We start from the raw sequence: 23,707 nt of genomic DNA on the forward strand, positions 1-23,707 counted from the left end.
TTCCATACCTGGCAAGATGTGGTCTGAATGGACCTTGGTCATCTCTACGTATGGAAGATTGTGTTTCAATTGTTCAGGGGTAGGAACGGTGTTGATCCCAGCGCTCTTCTTGTCACCCTGTGCCAAGGATATCAAAGACAAAACAGAGAAAAAACAATAAGAATATCATTATAGTACAGATTTATTGTATAGCACATATCACATTAAGATATAACATCCCTCTATAATGGTCAGCGACTATGACTGATTCACTTAGACGTAAAGGCCCGAAATCACAAAGGTGGTTTTGATAACCCATGGTTGAATCCATGGTTTATGCAGATTTCCTGTTTGAATTACGCTTATTTACCGCGTATATTAAAAAATGTCCAATGCTGATTGAATGCAAATGAAAGCCTGTTGCCATGGTTTTACGCTATTTTACTCATGAGTCCACCGTTTTGAATTAATGAATCCACTCTTCAAACAGTGGACTCATGAATAAAAAAAGCATACTAAACCACGGCAACAGGCGTCAATATGGCGCACTGCAACAAAAGCATGCATAAGCATTGGACATTTTCAATATACGCCGAAAATAAGTGTAATTTATTCAGGATATCTGCATAAACCATGGGTTTAACCGATCGTTTTATTAACCACCTTTGTGAATTCGGGCCACAGTGTTTCCAGTGGAATTGGTTATATACCAGCTTGGCATTGATGCCGCGGAAGCTACTTTGGAAAGTTCCTACGGGAGTTACCTCAACAGACACAGAAACAGAAACACCTCCTTTAAAATGCATACCAAGTCAAGAAGGGGTTTAAGCCGAGTGGATCCTCTGTAGATCCATTCAGTCTCTGCTCTCCGTGATGGGGTGGCTGCAAACAGCATGTTAGCAAGACTTCCTTGAACCTCTAGTACTCGAGCATTCCACCTGATAACGAAACCCAAACAGGAAAAAAATATTAAAAAGAAACCAAAAATTCCACCTGATAACGAAACCCAAACAGAAAAAAAAGATTAAAAAGAAACCAAAACCCAAGAAGAGAAGCAATCTTACTGGAAAGAGTAAAATGCGAGGAACAATCCAAAACTTGTTTCATCAAGATCGGTTATCGAATAAGCGAGTTATGGAAGTTTTAAAAGTCTTGTACTTTCTATGGGGATCCTCAAATTGGCCAACATGCTTCAAAATGGCTAATTTTGTGCACAAATCTCCACTTGTTTTGTACACAAATTTTCAGATTTTCCCCATTATCTTTGAAATTGCATCTTGCATTCTTCCGAACATAACATATCATGGGATATCTCACACCACATAATAATAATAATAATAGGTATTTATATACATATATTTATATACATATATCAAGGTCAGGAGGAGATAATGTCACTTTCCTATTATGCCTATACAGTGCGTCCCAGAAAAAACGAAACCGAGATTTAGCGATGATTTATCATAACTTAGTCACAAATACAATAGACAAATGACCTACCATTGTAAAGCTTAGAATCTCCTCTTTCATCTGAAATTACTTAGATTATTTCTCATTCACGCATGAGTGAGCAAAAACAATTTGAAGAGGGGATACCAAAAAGTCATTTGGCGGGCTGTATCTGGGTTTCAAAAAGAAAACCCCATTTCTAAAAAGTTCAATATCTGCTCTTTAATTTGATACCTCAATTACAGAAAATGGTCAAGAAATAGGAAAATTCTGGTTATTTGAAATAAGGCTTGAATTTCAATAATTTCATAAAATGAAGAGGTTTTACAGGCTAGCGTTCAAACTCACTCGACACTCCGTGTTGTTGACGATCAGCCATGCATGAAGTCTTTTGTTAACCATGCGATAGCTTCTGTGGGAAACCGGTGAAAACACGTTTATTTAATGAAATTATGGAAATACAAGCATTGTTTCGAGGGAACGTAACTTTTTTACTTCTTGACCATTTTTTGTGATTAAGGTATCAAATTAAAGAGCAGATATTGAACCTTTTAGGCATGTGATTTTCTTTTTAAAATTCAGATACCCCCCGCCAAATGAGTTTTTGGTATCCTTTCTTCAAATTGTTTTTGCTCACTCATGCGTGAATGAGGAATAATCTAAGTAATATCAGATGAAAGAGGAGATTTTAAGCTTTACATTGGTAGGTCATTTGTCTATTGTATTTGTGATTAAATTATGATAAATCATTGCTAAATCTCGGTTTCGTTTTTTCTGGGACGCACTGTATAATAAATTATCGGTCCATAATATCAATATTCTTATTTCATAAAAAAGTGCAAGACTTGTCTACACGTTAAGTGTATTTGCACGCCATGAATGACGTGCACCTGTGCTATATACACTTAACATCACAATTACATCACAATTACATGTACACCAGGATTACTTCATCAAGTTCACAAACAACCTGACTTCGGAAGTATCAACAGGCAAACAGACAAAACTTGCTACAAATAATACCTTGCATTACATATCAAACAGCTGTGGGCCTATAGCTAATAATAATATTGTCTGGCTTTAATTTTTCAGAGATACCACTTTATATTTCCCTCAGAAGACCCATTTGCCCTCTTTAACGCTCGGGCAATATGAGACTACCTCTGGAAATACATGGTATCTCCCTCAAAGCCAATCAATATTATATAGTAATAATCGACTTACCATTTGCCATTCCACTCTGTCATGACTAACTGATCCTTCTTCAGGTTGACCATAGCCCTGTCTGGGTATTTATCAAGGTACTCACGGATGAAATTCCGTGAGAAAATATCTACATCCGCCCAGACACACGCACCTAACAGATAATTATGAAAGCAAGTGCATGCATATGAATATAGAAAGAACATTGAAACCTATCTATAGAGACCATTCAAAGGATACAAGATTGTATTCTAAGGTTGTGTGTTGAAAGTCGACTTGCAAATTCAAAGAGCAACATGAATCATGATTGAAGACGTGATTGCAAAACGCCATAGAAGAGAAGCAAAGAGTGCGTTCAATGTTCCCCATTCCTGGTCGTTAAAGTAAACGTATTTCAGATCACGATTAGGAGGAAAGTTTAAACACCATCAACTCAGATTTTACGACCTTCAGCACTGCAAGTGCAACATTGAACAAGATTGAGATTTGAAACATCTTTAAACTTTCTCTTGCAGTGGAAGCCTACACAAGCAAACTTAGCAATGAAGCTGCGCCTAAAAAAGCGGGAAATTTAAAAAAGACGATGGACAAATCATCAGCTTTACTGCTATTTGTGTTTTTGTTCTGTGTTTTGTTTTCAATCATGATTCATGTTGCTGCTTAAATTTGAAAATCGACATTGAACACACCCTATTATGTCTACTTCTTGATGAGGTGGACATGGCTATCAATGTGACGAGATCAGATTCTGGCAAAACCAACAAAATAATTGCCATGCTTGTAGGCATGAAAATATGAAATCAGGGCCCCGTCTTTACAAATAGTTGCCATTGATCCAATCAACCACAACTATGGAAAGCCAGCAATGTCAACATCTAAATTGCACGTTTGTTCAAAAGACTATCTAGATGTGATTTACATGAATTCATGCATTCATCGTTTTCTTGAAAATTCAGTGTGCTTCTCTTTGTTTACAAAGGACATTGTGCAAATTTTTGTTGAGAAAAAATTATGAAAATATTGGATTTCAATAGTTGAGGTTGATCGGATCAAACGTAACTCTTGTAAGACAGGGCCCTAACCATTTTATTTGATTTGATTCAATTCGATAGTAGACAAATTATCTAGGGCAATTGTAAGAATTATGCATGCACGAGGAACCTTTGGAACAATTCTAAAGGCCGTCACATCGTTCCATACAAGCCTTTCGTGTGGCTTGCAAGTCACTATTTTTGCAACCTGTAGGTTGCCCGCATGGATAGTATCTCGCATGTACATGTATCTCACACGCAGTTGCCCGCAGAAAACTTTTGTACAAGCTCAAAACTTTGCTGCAGGTGAGTTGCGGGCAATCACACGCAACTCACCCGCAAGGTTGCGCAGAGCGATCTAAGATTCTATTTCTAATGATTTTTTAAATTTCATGGATTTCCTCAAACCTTCACCAATATCTTTTATCCTCATTTCTGCTATTTTTACATTATTAAACTTTTTGTCACTGTGATTTTCCCCTTTACACCCAGTGTACTTACTTGAATGGTAGACAATATGGATCTTATCGCATGAAAGATACTGAGCATACCCGTCATCAAAAAACACCAAATATCTGCAACAACAACAAAACGTAGAAATTCAAATCTTACATGCTTTTCGAACTACACTTTCTGAACCCAGAACTCATTAAAAGACTTGTCTTTCCCAACCCCACAATACTTGCTCAGCCACTGTTAGCGTTAATGTGATTGTTAGTTTTGAAAACTGCTTTATTATTGCTGCCAAATGGAAGATAGAATGCTGATTTAATTTTGTTCTTTCAGATACATTTATCTAGGGAAATGGAATGAAACAAACCTTCCTCTGTTTGTCAACGTTAGAACCTGAGTATGTTATCATCACAAAAAATTCCTTACTGCTAATTTACGAATTGAAAGATGATTTCCTAATCTAGACCTTTAATTTTCACTCTCTATATGGATTGAAATATAACAAATCTTCCTCATGAACATTTGAACCTCAATCTGTTATGATAACAACAAACATTCCTTGCTACCAATTTAAGGATTGAAACTGATTTATCATTATAGACCTTTAATTATAAACACTCAATATGGATTAAAATATAAAAAATCTTCCTCTATTTATCAACATTAGAAACTCAGTATGTTATGATACCAACAAACATTCCTTGCTACTAATTTGAAGAGTAAAAGCTGATTAATATAGCCCATTACTAATCAAAATTTCCAACTCTACATGGATTAAAATAAACAAACCTTCCTCTATTTGTCTTCATCGGGACCTCCGCTATAATTCCAGCATACATTCCTTTTGTCTTGGCACCCTCCTCCACTAAATAAGAAGCTGAAACAAGTGGAAACTCTCTCTTAGTATCGCCTGCATTATGCGTTTCAATACAGCAGCAGTGCTGACTTTGAAAATGACTATAGAATAATCATTCACAAAAAACACCATTTAAATGATAATAAAATACTTAGTCCACTGACCCTACATGACCTTTGACCAAGATCATGTGACCTGAAACATGATCAGTGGTACTTGATTACCCCAATGTCCAAGTTAAATGCAATAGATCCATCTACTTTCGAAGTCACAGCTATGATAACATTTAAAAACTTAAAACTGGTTAAGACTTCAGTGTTGATAAGTTCATTGACCCTACACGAACTATAACCTTAATCATGTGACCTGAAACTTGTGTACATATAAGACGATTAGTGATACTTCATTACCCTTGTGTCCAAGGTTCATGAACTAGATCTATCAACTTTCAAAGTTATTACAACATTTAAAAAAAATACCATCAACATGGTCAAAGATTGTTGGTAACTCCTGCACAAAGGGAGTAGTTGTCAGGCCTCAGTAACCACGACAAGCCCACAACCTCAGATTGATAAACCCAAGATTACTCGAAAGATCAAGACTTACCAACTACCCTTATACCCACAGCAAGGTCTGCTGGTTTGGAAGATGTGATGACAGCCAAAAACTTGCTGGACAACAGCCGTTTGCGTCCGTGCTCAAATTTCACTTTATACTTTTTCTGAAGACATCAAACGAAAAAGAACATCACGAATATCAATTATTATAATAATAATACTAATAATAATAAAGCTTTTTTTCCCAGCATTCCAGTGTGTTGGCTCAGTTGGTAGAGTGTCCGTCTCACTACCGCGAGGTCGGGAGTTCAAGCCCCGGCCGGGTCACACCAAAACAGATGTTAAAAGATGGCAGTTGCTGCCACCCTGTTCGGCATTCAACAATTTGGGTGATAGTGCAACATCGATCTGGCGCTGCACAGTAGATGCCGGGCCCACAATCAATTGGGCAAAATGAATTTTCAGAGAATAGCTACATGTATTTTAGATTCATTTCGAACAATAAATTATGAATTTTTACTTTTAATTTTTCTCATTCTCAGAAAACAAACTTCCCAGGTTTTTGAAGTGTTTTGCTTCCCATATTTTTAGCCAAGAGTTGGACTGTGGTCTAAGTTAACCCTATCTAGGCCGGGGTATTTTGGGAGTTCATATGGCCGGGGGGGGGGGCCTCCCAGGCCCCCCCTTGAGATCTTGGCCGTCGAACGCGCAATCTCGCCGAAAATTAGCACGCAGATTTTCTGGGATATAATCTACAAAATTGTATAGTAATTTATTTCATGCGAATTGTTATTAAGTAATTATGCTAATTTATGCATAATTAGTATGCGAAATCATACTTTTTCCTCCAACTCCATAAATAAAGCTCCAAATGTTCTAATTTTTGGCATAGAAACTCTTTGTAGTGTTCTTAGCAAGTTAAAATGAAAAAAATTGTGATATCAGATCAATTTCTTATGTATTATATTGTTTTTTGCAATTTCTTATGTATTTCTTTGTTTTTTTTACCCTTTGTTTTTTCATTGGGGACTCTTCTAAGATCATAAACAGCATAAAATATATACATTTAGACCAGCAAAACTAAAAATAATCATACATTTATGATTTTTGGTTGAAAACACAATTTACGTTGACTTTGTACACGAAATCATGTGTTTTTGAGCAATTTTTGGTCTGAAATGCACTTACATAACGTTGCGTAATTTCGGAACCGCGTACCCGGGTGACGCAAAATTGGTCTCAAAAGTTGCGCAAGAGTTGAAAGTAAAAAGTCAGTGAGCAGCGCGGTCAAAAATATCGCGCGACTCGTTGAGGGGGGGCCTCGGAGGCCCCCCCCCCCCCCCCGCCTAGATAGGGTTAAACAAAATAGGGATATCAGAATACGGGCCTATGAGTACAAGAAAAAGCATAATAAATAGAGAATCTTACCATTCCTTTATGATGTATAGGAGGTCCAATGAGAATGCCTTGATACCAGAAACTCTCTTCCCCTTTGGCCAATACCTTCTTCCCTTCAACAAGCCCTGGCAACCTGCATAATATTATATTAATACCGGTAATAATAACATAGGTATATATACCCAGGGAAGCCACTTCAGTTCTGAAAACTGTTCTCCCGGCGGGCCCTGCTATTATTATTACCCCCGCTTTAGCTAGGCTGCCTAGGTGCTCAAAGCATTCAAGGAATTTCTTTCTACCTGGTACCCATTCACCTCACCTGGGTTGAGTGCAGCACAGTGTGGATAAATTTCTTGCTGAAGGAAATTACGCCATGGCTGGGATTCGAACCCGCGACCCTCTGTAACAAAGTCAGAAGACTAATCCACTGGGCCACAACGCTCCACATATAATAATACTTTTATATACCGCAAATTGCCTCTAAGCGGTTAAGAGAAAGGAAATATGAAGTATAAAGGAAATAGAAATAAAAATACTTATACTGACGATTACGTTTAGCAGAAAACATGTTGCATATACTTGGTTTTTTATTTGATTTGATTTTGATTTGAATTTATTCAGACAAATATATTTACACGTCTAGGGTTGCCAAACAAGGTTTAGAAAAACCCATCCATGTATGAAGTATGCATCCCAGAATATAAAACAAAATACGTAATGACATTAAACAGGAAATACAAATAGGCAAAATATCAAGGCATATAGGTTAAATTTCAAAATGAAAACTACAGCAGGGTAGATGATCATACCAATAACACTTGGCCTTGTGGACATTCCCATTTCTATATAGCAGCCACTTGCCTACAGTGACCACTAAAACCGATTCACAAAGAGACAGGTTACATTATATTACCCGGAATATACATGTCATGTAGCAGTCACCTGTCTATCGAGGTCATACAGTGTATCTTGTGTCTCTCTTGGGTGGTCATTATAGACAGGTTGAGCAGTACTGTGTACTGTACAAAGTCAAACCTGCTATAATGACCACCTGTAAAGAGTGACCACCCGTCTAAATAGACCACAATCTATGTTTTTCTTTTGAGTATTTTTCCCCACTGAAACATGTATAAAACGAACCTGTGCATAAAGACCATCTGCTCAACTACACAGCTCCCCCCCCCCCCATACGTGGTCTTTCTATAGGTTTCACTGTAAACATATATTTATGCATTATTTATTTATTCAATTCAATTTCAACAAAGTAACCCCATCACTGTTGTTATACCTGGGGCCCTGCAAGGATATTGATATGAAAACATGGCATTGCAGTATGCGGAGGGGCCGGTTTCATAAAGGACTTAGAACTGTTGTAACTTTGCCATTATGGCAGCTATGATAACAGGGCTCAACAGCAGCAGCTTACCACAATCAAGGTTTCCACGGTTGTGCCATGATGGCAAAGTTAACATGGTTGTAACTCTTTATTAAATGGGCACCATAAGTTTCAATCAATACTTACGTTGCTTCATCATCTCCAAACATCATTTCTTCTCCTTCCATCAGATGAGCATCATAGTCAGCCCCATGGATCAGTTGAACTCCTTGACGAACCTTTCCAGGACTTCCATCTTGTCCAGGAATGGCCGACGGTGCTCTCGCCATAGCTTTGACGGGAGTATTCTTCTTGGCAGCAGAGGTTGCTGGAGTGCTACTCACCATCACGATGTCATCGTCATCGTCAACGATCTCCACAACCTCGGAAGAAGTCTTGGAAGGTTCTGCAGATCCTGGAGGACGTTTTCCTGCAGGAGCAGAAGGGGTACCTTGAGCCTTCCCATGTGGTAAAACCTGAAGGACTTGCGATGATGGCTGCACCAGCTGATTCTGCTGTCCATCCTGGATCTTCAAGACGACTTGGCCATTGAGGGGTACTCCTTGAGGATTCTGCAAGAGCAAAGTCTTTACGCTCTTTACCTCCTGACCCGCTGCATTCTTGGCGGTGGTCAGCATGAGGAAACGCAACGGCGCGTTGGGCTGTTGCGCGTTTGGCAAGTTCTTCGGCCGAGGAAGCATGGAGGCCGGTATGACTATAGTGCTTGTGTTCCCGTCTTGTTGAACCTTGGCAACAGTGGTTCTCCCAGGAGTGCTTCCTGCACTTTCAACCGTTACCGTCTGGGTCATGACAGGTGCTGTCGTGGAGGATGCTGTCGATGCTAAGGTGGCAGGGGACACACTAGCTGCCTTCGGGGACTCCCGAGTACTTGGTATTGATGATGATGACGATTGAGGTGGTACTGTGGTGAGTTTGGAGACGGGTGGGGCTTTCTGTGGTGAAGTACGTGGCGGTGTTGCTGTCTTTCCTACAGTCTCCTTTTCCATGGGTCCTATGAGAAATGCAGAAAGCCATTTATTAAAAGCTTCAAAAGAATGATTGCAACCTTCAATTATCAGAGAGCAACATACCAAGTAAGTATACAATACACCTGCATGAGAATAATGGGAGTTAAAATAAATTTCAGATCTATAATTAATGTGTTCATTCCAGGAGGAAAGTTGAACAGCATTTTCATTACCGACTGGTCGATTTGAAGGGTTGGGTGGCGTCAACCGTGCCTCGTTAGCTGATCGTTTCTGGCTCGTCGGAGGTAGGTCAGTTTTTCCAATGAAGATGATCTCATCTTCAGAATGCACATCATCATTGTCGCCATCGCCCATCTCGTTGCCACTGTCGTGGTCATCGTCTTCATCAGAATCGATGTCGAGGAGGTCCATCTCTTCATAGAGTTCATGGATCGTCTTAGGGTTGTTTGGTGAGATGGGCGACTTGAAGAGGTGGTTCTTGTCATATTCATCTTGTCTCTCCTTCGCAGCTTTCTCCTGTTCTCTGTAGAAACAAGCCGATATAAAGGGGTACATGAAGCATGAGCATAAGCTTGATATGGGCCCTGTCTTACAAAGAATTGCGATTGATCCGATCAATCACAACTATGAATGGCCAGCAATGTCAACATCTATCATGCATGTTTGTTCAAAATATTTTCTCACTATGATGCATATTCAAGCATTCATTGTTTTCATGAAAATTCACTGTGCTTCTCTTTGTTTACGAAGGACATCGTGCAAATTTCCTGTAGACAAAATTATGACACTGATGGATTTCCATAGAATTACGATTGATTGGATCAATTGTAACTCTATGTAAGACGGGGCCATGGTTGACCGAACAACACTTTAATTATCTTGTTTCATATAATTTCCAATAAGGGGAAAAAATCACGGGGCTTGGGGCTTGAAATTACGTAATATTTTGTGGGCGCATGTCAGTCCCAAAATTGCTCAAAAACATGATTCCGTATACAAAGTCAATACAAATTGCGTTTTTCAACCAAAATTTATAAATGTATAAATATTTTTACTTTTGTTGTTTTAGATGGATTTACTTTATGTTATTCAGAATCCCAAAAGGGTCCCCAACAAAATTCATCAAAAAAAAACAATAAAAACAAATGTTGAAAAAAACAAAGAAATGCATAAGAATTAAAAAAACAATAAAATACATAGGAAATTAATTATTTTTTGGCAATTTCTTGTATACAGTCTTGGAGTTTACATCCGGCTCTATGTGCGTGCAAATTTTCACGGCGATCGCGCAATCAACAAGATCTGAGGGGGGGGTCAAATTGACCCCCCCCCCCCCCCCCAGTATATGTTGGTCCGAAATAGCCCAGTTGGCCCGAAATAGGTTTAATATCCAATGTTGCAGATTTAGACAGTAAGTTGTGAAAAGTAGCCCCATGCAGTTGCCCGCAAGTCTGATTTGGACACACAAAATTTGTGAACATGCTTTGTTATGGGTGAGTTGGGCTTGCAGAGAACGATGTGACAGGGTCTTAATACAATGACCACTCACCCTTGCTTATTGAGTAGACCCTGTAGTTCGTCATGGAGCTCTTCACATCGGTGGTGAATGGTCCCGATATCATTCAGGAGCTTCTCATTCTGGGGTGTGACATCTGTGTACAAAAAGATATATTTCAAGAGAGTCATATAAAAAAAATGTCATTAACATTATTTGAGCTTTTCTGGAATTTATACAGAATATACAGATAGACCTATTGACTGCTCATTGGGGCAATAGTAAAACTATTGCGCCAAATAGATCTTGAGAATATATGTGTACTATTTTACCCTGAGAAAGAAGGTCAAGAGATAGTAGGCCTATATCTCAAAATCATTGAAGAGTAATGGTTTTTGCTATTGCCTAAATAAAAAAGTAGTCAATATTTTACAAATTATATTGCTCTAATAAATAAATATTGCTCTAATCAAGTTATGCAAATTGGTATACATGTATATTTCAAGACAAAATGTAAATGGTATCAATATCTAGTCCTGTGAGCGAGGTTTAAAGTAAAGGAGGGAAAGTAAATGAGTAAAACTGCAAGGGGTTCAGTGGGCGGCGCGACCAAGTGGGGGCTGTGAGGGGGGACATCCACTACTCCATTACCGTAGAGAGCTTTTTGAGTTTTTAAACTTTTTATTGCTTTATTGGTCAACATTTATTACTTTGAAATACCCTAGTAGGGGTTCAGGGGTCCGTTGCAGAAAGAGTTGCGTTTAAACGCAAGTAAAAATATCAATCGCAAGTCCAAAATACGCACTGTTGATTGGATGAAAATCAAGTTGCGCATGATTTTTAGAGTTGCGTTTGATTGCAACTCTTTCTGCAACGGGCCCCTGGAATACATAGATGGAGTACGTGATAAAGGAAGGCATTTACCAGTATTAAACCTTGTAATTTTCTTGTCAAGCTCGACAAGTTGCTCATCTAATCCAGCCGTCACCTTCAACATGAATGCCTCAGCAATCTCTGCCATCGTGAGCCTCTCAGTTTAGCTTTCTAGTCACACCAGTAAAGCCTAGAGATAGACAATATATAGACATGATCATATTTGACTCACTCATCCAATGCAGATGTGGTCGGAGGGAGGAGGGGGGGGGGGGTTAAGAATAACCAAAAATGTGACAGATTGCCTTCTGGGGGCAAAACTAAATTAAAGTTTCACCTATTTTTTCTATTTAAAAAAGAAAGTTTGTGGGCTACATTTTTTACATTCCACCAATATTAGAGGGCCTCACAAAAGATAAATTGCCAATTCGTCCTCTGCCAACTCGTCCACTCAACACATGGTCTACCTTCATTTAGTCTAATGCCATTCCATCCATCAACATTTCGTCTAACAACCATTTGGTCCAATTATCACTTCGTCTAATCACCAGTTCGTCTATTACCATTTCGTCTAATAACCAGTTGGTCTAATACCCATTTTCTTTTCATTCATTTTGCACAATTTGTTCTTTAGTTTAATTAGACCAAATGGTATATGGACTAAATGATTATTGGACCAACTGGTAATTAGACGGAATGGCATTAGACTAAATGAAAGTAGACCAGGTGGTGAATGGACGTACTGATGGTAGACCAAGTGATAGTAGACGAGTTGGCAATTGGACGAAATGGCATTAGACGCATTGGAAATAAACCCTCACAAAATATAAGCTCAACAATTCTTACAATGAAAAACAGATCATAAATCAAACGGAATCAAGTATTTGTTAGTAACAATTTATCTCTTTTTTTGGGGGGAGGGGTGTTGTATAACCAGACTGGGTGATTGCAGATAGACAGCAAGTGATGAGAACTTAGTGCCACTGGGCAAAAATGTAAAGATTAAGCAGAATTTCTACTTCGATCCTCCCCTTCTTCAAAACCACTCATCCACCTGAACTCGATGATTTTCTTTTCTCCTACTCCTCCCCGTCCCCCTTCTCCTCTCTGTAATCCTGGGTTTTAGGGGACTAAATAATTTGCAAACACCAAAGTGGTTGCTTTATAAGCTTCACCCAACTCATCCCAGCTATTATCACACTGTAAAATAATTGATAGATCTAAATATAGCCCTCCCCCACACCCATGGGTGATGCCACCCCACCCTGTTACAACCGGTAATCTCGCCGCGATGGCTATAATGCATTATTTACATCTGGGATCAATGCTTGACATCACAATCTGTATAGTATTATCCATTAACAAATCAGCTCCTAACAACATGGGTAGAATTACCGCACAGAAGGCACAGAAAGCTGTTGTTAGGGGATTAGAGTTAGGCAAAATTTGTGCGTAGTGATCTAGATTTAACTTAGATTTAGTTATGATTATTTGCACATCCTACAAGTTTAAAATCTTGTCTAGGAAAGGGTAAAGGAATTAATTCATTATCATATAGGCCTACAAAATTGAGTCATTATTACATTTTAAACATGAAATGGCAGCAGGTAGTAAATATATATTTACTAATTTAATTTTTAAAATATCAAATAAGCTTCAAAAAGATCAAAAAAATTAGCCTATCATGATATTACTGTGGCGTAACCGAGCTCTGTTGGGGTAGCGTTCTGCCGTCTCGCAGTCTCTAGAACCCGGTCCACGCTGTTCTTCACTCATTCAATTGTTTTGGGGGGCAGATTCTCTCACAAAAGTCTATTGTATAACGTGGTACACTCTCTTCCTCTCAGACCTCTCTGAAATACATCGAATCAAGCACTATAACACTCACCTTATAAAGAAAGCACAGTGGAAAGATCTAGTGTACGGTGTAAGTCTTAGTTTAATATCGGGAGCTACTATTTACAACTGCACGTCATCACAGCTCCGAGCGAACTGACGTACTTTTCCATACCAAGTATCACAACATAAAAATATCGCCCTCTACGATCAACTATGAAATACATCTTAAACGTATAACTCATTATGCTACACAGCCCCTCCCCAAGTCTGGGCTGTCCTCGGACCAGGTATAAAACTAAAAAGACTAAAAATAAATCCTTTCAAAACTCAACTCACCCTTCAAGAGTGAAACATCTTTGGCAGAAACAATAAGTACAAAAAAAATATCGTTAAGAATATACAGGTATATACAGGTATAGCATAAAAAGAAAGCACTCTTCTTAACACACTTATGAGTTTGAAGACATCTCTAAGACTTCCTAAAGAAAACCAAATAACATTTTGAGTTTCATGTCCAAACATGAGGTATTAAATGTTTTGTATAAAAAGTAGATACTGATCTTTTTTTTTTCAACTGCATGATCGATGACATCAAAATATAACTTTAATCAAGCACTGTTCTCACAAAACAAGAACAAAATGATATATGTACAGAAATATATAGAAAAAGCGGAGAGAGTTGTAGAGAGAGCAGAAAAATGTCAAGATGAGGAGGATATAGGAAAGATAAGAAGAAAGGCAAGGAAGACATAGGTTATAACATACATCAAGGCAATAAATCGGAATACAAAACAACAAGACGGAATGTTTCTCACGGAAGAGATACTGTTTTTTATATATAACAAAAGTTCTTAAAAGTGTTCTGGATGATGAGATCTTTAGCTGATCAATCTGTTTCGGCCTTGGTTGTTCCCACCATCATATCCACCGTAAACTCCTTTATGACTTCGTCCTCCGATACTAATTCTCCATTTCGGAACACTCGGCGCGTGGTTTTTTCGGTGATAGTTTTTAGGTTTCCGATAAGTCCACGCTCCAAATCCTCTACGGACATAGCCGGACCCACATGCCCCTCACGTACATGATTAATCTTGGTGTATGAAGCTTCAGGGACCGACTCGACAGCTTTTACCACCACCATGTGGTAGGTCCGTGCCTTTTCCTCGTAAATAGATTTCGATCCTCCGGAAAACACGTATGCTGAACTATGTTCGGCTACTCGGACTAAGTTCCCTGCTAAAATCCTGGTCGGTTTCAAGTCACCGATAGGCTTTCCCAACTTCACTTTCTCAGGCAAGTCCATGCCCCCCTCCTGTTCATCTTCAAGATCGGACTCAGACTCCTCAGACTCCTCAGACTGCTCATCTTGCACCTGTTGACGCAGGAGGCTAAGTGGTTTCCCACTGAGTCCTGGGCCCATTTTCCAAGAATTTACCGCTTCCATAGTGCCAGGAGAGACGTCGACTTGAATCTCTGCTTCAGCAATGGTTGGCTCTTGTACCTCACTGCAGATCCGAGTTGTTGTCTTCTCCTCATGTTCTCGAGTTTCCCGACCTTTTTCACGTTCACGTTCACGTTCTTTCCCTCCTTTGTCGCTCAAGTGGACTTCCGACCTCACTTTTGAACGTCTCTCATGACTCACCATGTGGGCCCTAAGGTTATCTCTGCGGGAATACCCCTTCTCACAAATGTCACAAGTATACAGCCTTTGACGTCGATGTCTCTCGTCGATGTGTCGGTGCAGACTCCTTTTATGTGAGAACCTCGCTCCACAGTCGAAGCATTCAAAGTCAGACGCCACCCGGTGCCTCATCTTGAACCACTGTAATCAAAAGAACACAAACAAAACAAAATTGATTGAATTCTGTCTCAAAATGTCAGAATATATCACATCTGTCACAGGTTACATGCTACACATTAAATCACATATCTAGCTGGCGGATTTCTAGCTCTTGGGGGATTCTTTCTTATTGCCGGAACAGGAGCCTTTCGCGGAGCTGGTACGGGAGGCTCCTCAACTCCTGAACCTTCCCTCACAATTGGGTCTATTCCCTCCTCTCCTACCTGGAGTCCCTCCTCTCCCACCTGGAGTCCCTCACTCTGATCGAGAACTCTCTGCTCATTTTCATGAGCCTCTAACCAGGACTGAAGCGGCACTCCCTCGTAGGGCTTCAACCTGTCCACATGTACTACCTTCTTCTTGCCATTCTTCTTCTCCTGAATCCGGCAAGTAACATCCGACAATTGTTGAATGATTAAATATGGACCTTCCCACTTTCTCTGTAGCTTTGGGGACAAGCCTTTAGTCTTCGCTTTGTTATGGAGCCAGGCAAACTTCCCAACCACCAAAGGGCTTCCCTCCGCTTTCGCATCATAGGTCTTCTTTTGCCGGCGGGCACTCTCTGCAAAGTTGTCTCGGGCTCTTTGGTGCGCTTCTTGCATTCGTTTCCTCAAAACAAATGCGTAATCCGTCTCCACATCAGTCTCCTCTTCCTCCCCACTCCTCAATACCTCCGTTGTGAGATCAATAGGAAGATGGATCTCCCGCCCTAACATGAGCATGTTTGGCGTCTCTTTTGTGGAGTCCTGGGGGGCACTGCGGTAGGCAAATACTGCCACTGCCAGCTTCTGATCCCAATCTCGTTGCCGCTTATGTGGTTCGATCATCATTGAAATCATGTTCAACAAAGTGCCATTGAACTTCTCAATGAGGCCATCGGATTTCGGATTGTAGGGGGTAGTGCGGGTTTTGCGAATGCCAAGGATATGGCACATTTCCCGGAAGACACATGACTCGAAATTTCGGCCCTGGTCTGAATGTAGGACTGTAGGGACACCAAACCGGCAGACGAACTCATTGACAAATTTGTTGGCAACTGTCTCAGCTGTCTGATCCGGTATTGGGTAGGCTTCCATCCACTTGGTAAAGTAGTCACCCACCACCAGGATGTACTTGTTTCCTCTTTCCGTCTCTGGGAGGGGACCAACAATATCGAGCGCAACCCTTTCCATTGGCATCCCAACAGAATCCTGTTGCAAGGGGGCTCTCCGTCTCTTCACTGGAGACTTCTTGGAGGCACAGACATTACATTGCCGTACCATCGACCGGATGTCTGCATCCATTCCCACCCAATAGAACCTCATCCTGACCTTTTCTCTTGTCTTGTTCTGGCCAAGGTGCCCACTTGATTTGCCACCATGCAATTCCTTCACAATATCTGTCCGAAGTACAGTTGGAAGCACCACATGCCAGGTCACATTCCGACCTTGGTCACACTCCCACTTCCTGTGGAGTATTTCCTGCTTCATGTCTAGCTGTGCCCACATCCTCCAATAGGACTTTTCCACACTAGACTTGGAAGCCACCGTTGACCAATCAGGACGGTCTAAAGACTCCTGCTTTGCTTCCATGATCCACCTCAGCGAAGGATCTTGCTGTTGGTATTCCCTCATCTGTTCATTGCTAATGCCCGGTGTCACTGTTACTGCCTTGGCCTCTGCAAAGTTATCTCCCGTTATCTCTGCCTCTGAATCTTCTCGGTCCTCAAAGTCCCGCTTGCACTGAGGACAAGGTCGTCTTGAAAGGCTATCAGCGTTGGCATGTGATTTCCCTGCACGATGTACGATTTTGAGGTCGTACTCTGCTATCACTTGCAGCCAACGAGCCATCTGACCTTGCGGATCTCGGAAGTTCAAGAGCCAACGAAGTGCCCCATGATCCGTTCTGACCGTAAACCTCTGCCCGTATAAGTACTGTCGGAACTGCTTCAGAAATACTACCACAGCCAGTAACTCTTTCCGAGTCACGCAATAGTTCTTTTCTGCCTTATGCAGCGCCCTGCTAGCATAGGATATGACACGTTCCTTCCCGTCCACCACTTGAGACAGGACAGCTCCAATCCCCTCATTGCTAGCATCTGTATCCAATATGTACTCCTCTTTTGGGTCAGGGTACGCCAAAATGGGTGACTCCTGCAATCGCTGCTTGAGTTCTTGGAAGGCAGCTTCGCACTCTGCCGTCCAGGAGAATGTCTGACCTTTCTTGGTTAGGTTATGTAATGGACGGGCAATATTAGCGAATCCAGCTATAAATCTGCGATAGTAAGAGGCAAGTCCAAGGAAACTCTGTACGTCCTTGACACTTCTAGGGACTGGCCACTCCCTCACCACTCTAATCTTCTCTGGATCTGTTGAAATGCCTTCACCAGACACTACATGCCCCAAGTACAAGACACTCTCCCGAAACAAATGGCATTTCTTCGGTTTCAGTTTCAGACCTGCCTGCCGTAATCTCTGGAAGACCATGTCAAGTCGAGTCAATTCTTCCTCGATTGTCTTTGCAAAAACAATCACATCATCTAGATACACCAAGAGCACTTCCCAATGTAGACCTCCAAGGACCCGTTCCATCAACCTTTCAAATGTCGAGGGGGCATTACACAAGCCAAAAGGCATCACCTTCCAACTGTAGAGTCCTCCCCTCACAACAAAAGCTGATTTCTTCTTCGCTTCTTCATCCAACTCCACCTGCCAATACCCAGAGGCCAGGTCAAGAGTCGAAAACCATTTTGCACCTCCAAGTGCATCCAGCGAATCATCAATGCGGGGAATCGGGTATCCATCCTTGATCGTCAAGTTGTTTAACTTGCGATAGTCTACACAGAACCTCTTTGAACCGTCCTTCTTCTTTACAAGAACAACATTGGAAGCCCATGGACTGGAGGATGGCTCTATCCTGCCATTCGCCAGCATGTCCTTGATCTGCCGATCAATTTCTTCCTGTTCCTTAGGAGGGAATCTTCGAGGCCTCTCACGGATTGGAGGGCTATCTCCGGTGTTGATCTGATGTTTCACAAGACATGTTTTTCCTATGTCCGTGTCGGACTTTGCAAAAATGTCTTGGTTCTCACACAACAGCTTGGCAATTTTCCCATGGTACACCTTGTCAGTTCCTTCTTTGCTCCTTTCAAAGAGATCTTTCAGATGTTCAGGAACTTCATAGGTACCATCCATGGGCTGCGCGTTGGATTCACACTCTTCTATATCTTCCTCACTGATGAGAGACAGGTGTCCCGCCAAGGTACCCTTGCGAATCATGCATGCCTTGGTGCCAGGATTGAACACTCGAACAGGTAGGGTTGCCTTCTCGGTCCCTACAACTACCCGTGCGACGGCAATCCCCTTGTGAAGAAGTTCACCATCTTCCGCGGGTTCTATAAGAGCAAGACCCATCCCTATAGGGACCCCTGTTGCATGACCTGGAAGCACCACTTCCTGACCAGGTGGTACACTGACGTTAGACCCGACAACGACCCTTGAGCAAAATGCACCTCCTCGTCCATCAGTGCATTTGATTCTTGCTCCCCTGATCCGAAGTTCCTTGGTCTTGAAATCCAGAGTTGCCTCATTAGGAATTAGAAAATCTAATCCCAATAGTCCATCTATCTGGTCAGTATTGCCAAAAACAACTTGAAGAGGAAAAATGCATTTTCCAACCCCAAGCTCCAGCCAAGCACTACCTAGGGTATCCATTGTGCTACCGTCGGCATTCCTAACACCCACTTTCCTGAGGCTTGGTCTATTTGTTGAAGAAATTCTGTGATACAGGGATGACGACAAAATTGTATCGGTCGCTCCTGAATCTGCCAAAAGTCTGGCCTTCACTCCCCGAACCTCCACTTCAACAAATAGTCCACTTCTTGCCTTATCTGGTCTATAGTTTACAGTCACTTGTTCTACAGAAGGCATTCTATCTAGAGATTCTGTGTCTCTCCTGTGCCCTTGCTCTCCTCCAGCCTTCTCCCGGGCATCTGAGTTGGCTGAATATCGTTTCCCGAAGAACCCTGACCTTCCCTTCCCTGAGGGCAGTCCCGTTGAAAGTGTCCCTGTTCATGACACCTGTAACATTCATCCGACTCGGCTGCTTTCCTCCGCCGGTATGAACTGGGCCTCATTTGTCCAGCCCTACTGGATGATTCCTGCTTTGGAATTCTTCCTTCAATCCTTTTGAGTTCTTTCCAGATCTCACTGATTGTGGCCATTGGATCAACATCTACTGATCTGGATTGCCGATGCCTTCTACCAGACCGCTGTTCTTCCAGCCTGAAGAAATTGTCCGTGGCAAGGGCCGCTTGAATGGCCTCGTCCATGGTTTCTGGCTTAGACCTGAACACCCCTTCTCTGATGGACTGATCTTCTATTGCCTCAGAGAAATGTGTCCTAGCCAATCGATCCTGGGCATCCTCACTGAGCTCAGGGTATGCCAAGGTTGCCAACTCCCTAATGGCCTGCCCAAGCTCCTGAATTGTTTCCCTTGGCCCTTGACGTCTATGCCGCAGCTCAAGGAGGTAGTTCTCCGCTAGCTGACCAGGGCCAAATCTCTTACCCAAGAGACTCACAAGTTCTCGATACGTAATCTGGGCCGTATCTACAGTCTTGTTGCCCAAAATCTTGAGTGCTGACCCCCTTAAACTCGCTGCGAGGAAAACCTTTGCCTGGCTATCACTCCAGTTATTTGCCATCCTACAGGCATCAAAATGGCTAACATAATCCCTCCAGGGAGTCTTCCCATCGAATCTGTCGGGAGTTATATTAGGCTTACTTAAAGTCACCATAGGCTGGCGCTGGACTGCCACCTGTTCTGTAGGCAGATCAAGCCTACGCATCCCATGATCCACTGGTCCCCTCATTGGTATGACTGCATCTGGATTGTCCAAGTCACGCCTGTGCAGGAAGCTTGCCACAGGCGTTCCAATATCTCTTACTGGACCAGCTGCTGGTGTGCTGCTGGAAGGTAGCATTGTAGAATGGAAATTGTCCATTCTATCTTCTAATGTCTGCTCATGCCCAATCCTCATAGTTGCGCCTTTATCAATACGGCTGGCACCGTAATTGGCAGGTGAAACTGACATTCTTGTGGTCCCCGGATGAGTCTCCATCGACTCACATCCTTGGCGGACTGCCATAGATGGTCTTTCACCCTGAAAACGGTTGGGGAAACTTACTGGAGATTGACTTCTACGCAATCTATCCAGTTCCCTCATCAACAGCCTATTTTGCTCGAGGAGATGTTCATTCTCAGTCTTTGACTTTAGGAGATCCTCATCTCCCCGCTGCACTTCTGCTGCAAGAATTTCAATTTCCTCCTCCATAGCCACTTGTTGGTTGTCCATTTCAGCACTATATGTTATGTATACAACAAAACTCCAATCAGGCACTATATATTTTCAGCCTAAAATGTATGCAGTAGCATTTACAGCCACACACACCCAGGGCGCTATTCACCAACGTGTGTAGGCACTATCTCCGCCACACACACCCAGGGCGCTATTCACCAACGTGTGTAGGCACTATCTCCGCCACACACATCCAGGGCGCTATTCACCAACGTGTGTAGGCACTATCTCCTCCACACACATCCAGGGCGCTATTCACCAACGTGTGTAGGCACTATCTCCGCCACACACATCCAGGGCGCTATTCACCAACGTGTGTAGGCACTATCTCCTCCACACACATCCAGGGCGCTATTCACCAACGTGTGTAGGCACTATCTCCGCCACACACACACTCCGGTTGCTATTCACCATGTGCATCGGCGCTCTCTTCTTGCCTCTCTCCAGGCTCCCTTCCTCCGTGCTATCCACGCTGTCGCCAACACGCACTCGTGGTGCTATTCACCAACGTGTGTAGGCACTCTCTTCTTGCCTCTCTCCAGGCTCCCTTCTTCCGCGCTATCCACGCTGTCGCCAACACACACACTCCGGTTGCTATTCACCATGTGCATCGGCGCTCTCTTCTTGCCTCTCTCCAGGCTCCCTTCCTCCGTGCTATCCACGCTGTCGCCAACACGCACTCGTGGTGCTATTCACCAACGTGTGTAGGCACTCTCTTCTTGCCTCTCTCCAGGCTCCCTTCTTCCGCGCTATCCACGCTGTCGCCAACACACACACTCCGGTTGCTATTCACCATGTGCATCGGCGCTCTCTTCTTGCCTCTCTCCAGGCTCCCTTCTTCTGCGCTATCCACGCTGTCGCCAACACACGCACTCGTGGTGCTATTCACCAACGTGCATAGGCGCTCTCTTCTTGCCTCTCTCCAGGCACCCTTCCTCGGCTCTCTTTACCCCTCTCTCCTGGCGATCTTCATAGGAGATATACGTGGCGCTCCCTGTAATACAGGCGCCTAAGTTGTCTGAGCTTCCAATACCACGTTGTTCAATCCCACCGCGGCCACCAGTGTGGCGTAACCGAGCTCTGTTGGGGTAGCGTTCTGCCGTCTCGCAGTCTCTAGAACCCGGTCCACGCTGTTCTTCACTCATTCAATTGTTTTGGGGGGCAGATTCTCTCACAAAAGTCTATTGTATAACGTGGTACACTCTCTTCCTCTCAGACCTCTCTGAAATACATCGAATCAAGCACTATAACACTCACCTTATAAAGAAAGCACAGTGGAAAGATCTAGTGTACGGTGTAAGTCTTAGTTTAATATCGGGAGCTACTATTTACAACTGCACGTCATCACAGCTCCGAGCGAACTGACGTACTTTTCCATACCAAGTATCACAACATAAAAATATCGCCCTCTACGATCAACTATGAAATACATCTTAAACGTATAACTCATTATGGAGATTCTGTAAAAAAAAAATGCAATCCCACTTTTCATCAGTTTCTTTTGTTTGAAAATGCTCTTCACAGACTTCACTCATCATGCTCATGATAGAACATTTGCCAATTATGGTTATCATGCGATAAAATTCATCAGCTATTGTTCTTCTTTCTAATGTAGGGTCTATTCGTAAAATGGCTTCAAACACCTAAATAAATGATATATCTTGGAAGAAAAAAAATCTTTGAAAAGGATCATATATCTTGGCACTAATCAACATCCCCCGCTATATACCTATTCCTAAAGGGGTAATCCAGGCTAAAGAAAATAATACGATTTGAACAGTAAAGTGAGACAAACAAAACACTAACAAATTGATAAAAAATGGAAATGAATACAAAAAAATATGGTATCCTATGGAGTGGGCTATAAATGGGTGATTTTTTTATTTTACTATGGCAACAATTTTCAACAAGTTCCTTTTACCTTATCTCAACATGAAATGACAATATTTTTTTGTCTCGGGTCCGAGAAAAAAGTGTGCCGGGCCAAAATCTAAAATGGCCGCCAAAACCCCAAAATCACATTTTGGGCCACAACTTTTTTATTTAATGGTCTTTTTCTCTGGTTTTGGTGTCTATTCATATATTTCTGGGGGCAGGTAATTTGTTTTTCCTAAACTTAGTACTTTTAAATCATTATTTGTAGAGTTATAAGGTGATTTTACTTAAATCAACCAATTGACCTTTGACCTTGGTCATGTGACCTAAAACTCAGATAGGATGTTCAGTAATACTTGATTACCCTTATGTCCAGGTTTCATGAACTAGGTCCATATACTTTTTAAGTTATGACATTTCAAAAACTTAACCTTGGTTAAGATTTTAAAGTTGACGAAGCTGCCGTCGCCGCCACCGTCGGAAAAGCGGCGCCTATAGTTTCGCTCTGCTATGCAGGCGAGACAAAAAATGAAGTATATTTCTTTTATATTGAACTGATTGGGCATTAAAAAAGAATATTACATAGGTTATGTAGATTCGAATCAGTGATAGGTCAATACGCCATCACGTGACCATAGCTGCGAGGATCGCATTTGTTATATTCTAGGTTTTGACGTCACCTCAGGGAATATACTGCGTTGTATTTTCAATTGCGGCGTTATATTCACTAAGGTGACGTCACTCGCTGCATACAAGTTGCGTAACAAGGTAGTTTATTTGATGTACGCGCTAATGTTAACGCGTCGATTGCATGAAGAACGCGTTTGATGTATTTTCAAAAAAAAATCTATTATGACGTAGATGGATCAGAGCTGTAGCAAGAATTTCGGGTTTGAGCCAGATGATGAATGCAATTTCTGATGGCGAATCCACATATACTATATAATATAACAGATATTGCCTGGTCTATCATTTTAATAAATAACATTTCAACTCCCCTCCGACGCTATATTTTCCCCTCAGGATAATATTTTCCCTCAGCGCTGCGCGCTTCGGGCAAAATATAATCCCTTGGGGAAAAATATAACTCCGTCGGGGAGAGGAAATGTTATATTCAAACTCTAGGTAGGCAATATCTGTATAATATCAGACGTAATTCA

General features: G+C 41.9%; 2 protein-coding genes across 2 annotated transcripts in view; both read right to left on the bottom strand.

Annotated features, from left to right (window-relative positions):
• The window catches only part of LOC129268299 (histone-lysine N-methyltransferase SETDB1-A-like), a 43,568-nt gene extending 31,717 nt beyond the window's left edge, over nt 1-11,851 (bottom strand). Inside the window, exons 1-11 of the mRNA XM_064104654.1 lie at nt 11,710-11,851; nt 10,840-10,942; nt 9,503-9,813; nt 8,449-9,313; nt 6,957-7,059; nt 5,578-5,692; nt 4,905-4,992; nt 4,164-4,237; nt 2,653-2,785; nt 788-917; nt 9-117 (exon numbers count right to left, since the gene is read on the bottom strand). Of these exons, the coding sequence (XP_063960724.1) occupies nt 9-117; nt 788-917; nt 2,653-2,785; nt 4,164-4,237; nt 4,905-4,992; nt 5,578-5,692; nt 6,957-7,059; nt 8,449-9,313; nt 9,503-9,813; nt 10,840-10,942; nt 11,710-11,806 (2,128 nt within the window). The 5' untranslated portion in view covers nt 11,807-11,851. The remainder of the gene's footprint in view (nt 1-8; nt 118-787; nt 918-2,652; nt 2,786-4,163; nt 4,238-4,904; nt 4,993-5,577; nt 5,693-6,956; nt 7,060-8,448; nt 9,314-9,502; nt 9,814-10,839; nt 10,943-11,709) is intronic.
• A 1,533-nt stretch (nt 11,852-13,384) lies between these two features.
• LOC129283975 (histone-lysine N-methyltransferase PRDM16-like) lies at nt 13,385-22,451 on the bottom strand. Its single transcript, XM_064104656.1, has 2 exons — nt 21,930-22,451; nt 13,385-15,319 (listed from the first exon to the last, which is right to left on the bottom strand). Exon 2 carries the CDS (start codon nt 15,308-15,310, stop codon nt 14,384-14,386), a length of 927 nt encoding a protein of 308 aa, XP_063960726.1. The 5' UTR covers nt 15,311-15,319; nt 21,930-22,451; the 3' UTR covers nt 13,385-14,383.
• Nucleotides 22,452-23,707: the final 1,256 nt, after the last annotated feature.

Source organism: Lytechinus pictus, chromosome 9, assembly GCF_037042905.1.
Source record: "Lytechinus pictus isolate F3 Inbred chromosome 9, Lp3.0, whole genome shotgun sequence".
Taxonomy (NCBI): Eukaryota; Metazoa; Echinodermata; class Echinoidea; order Temnopleuroida; family Toxopneustidae; genus Lytechinus; species Lytechinus pictus.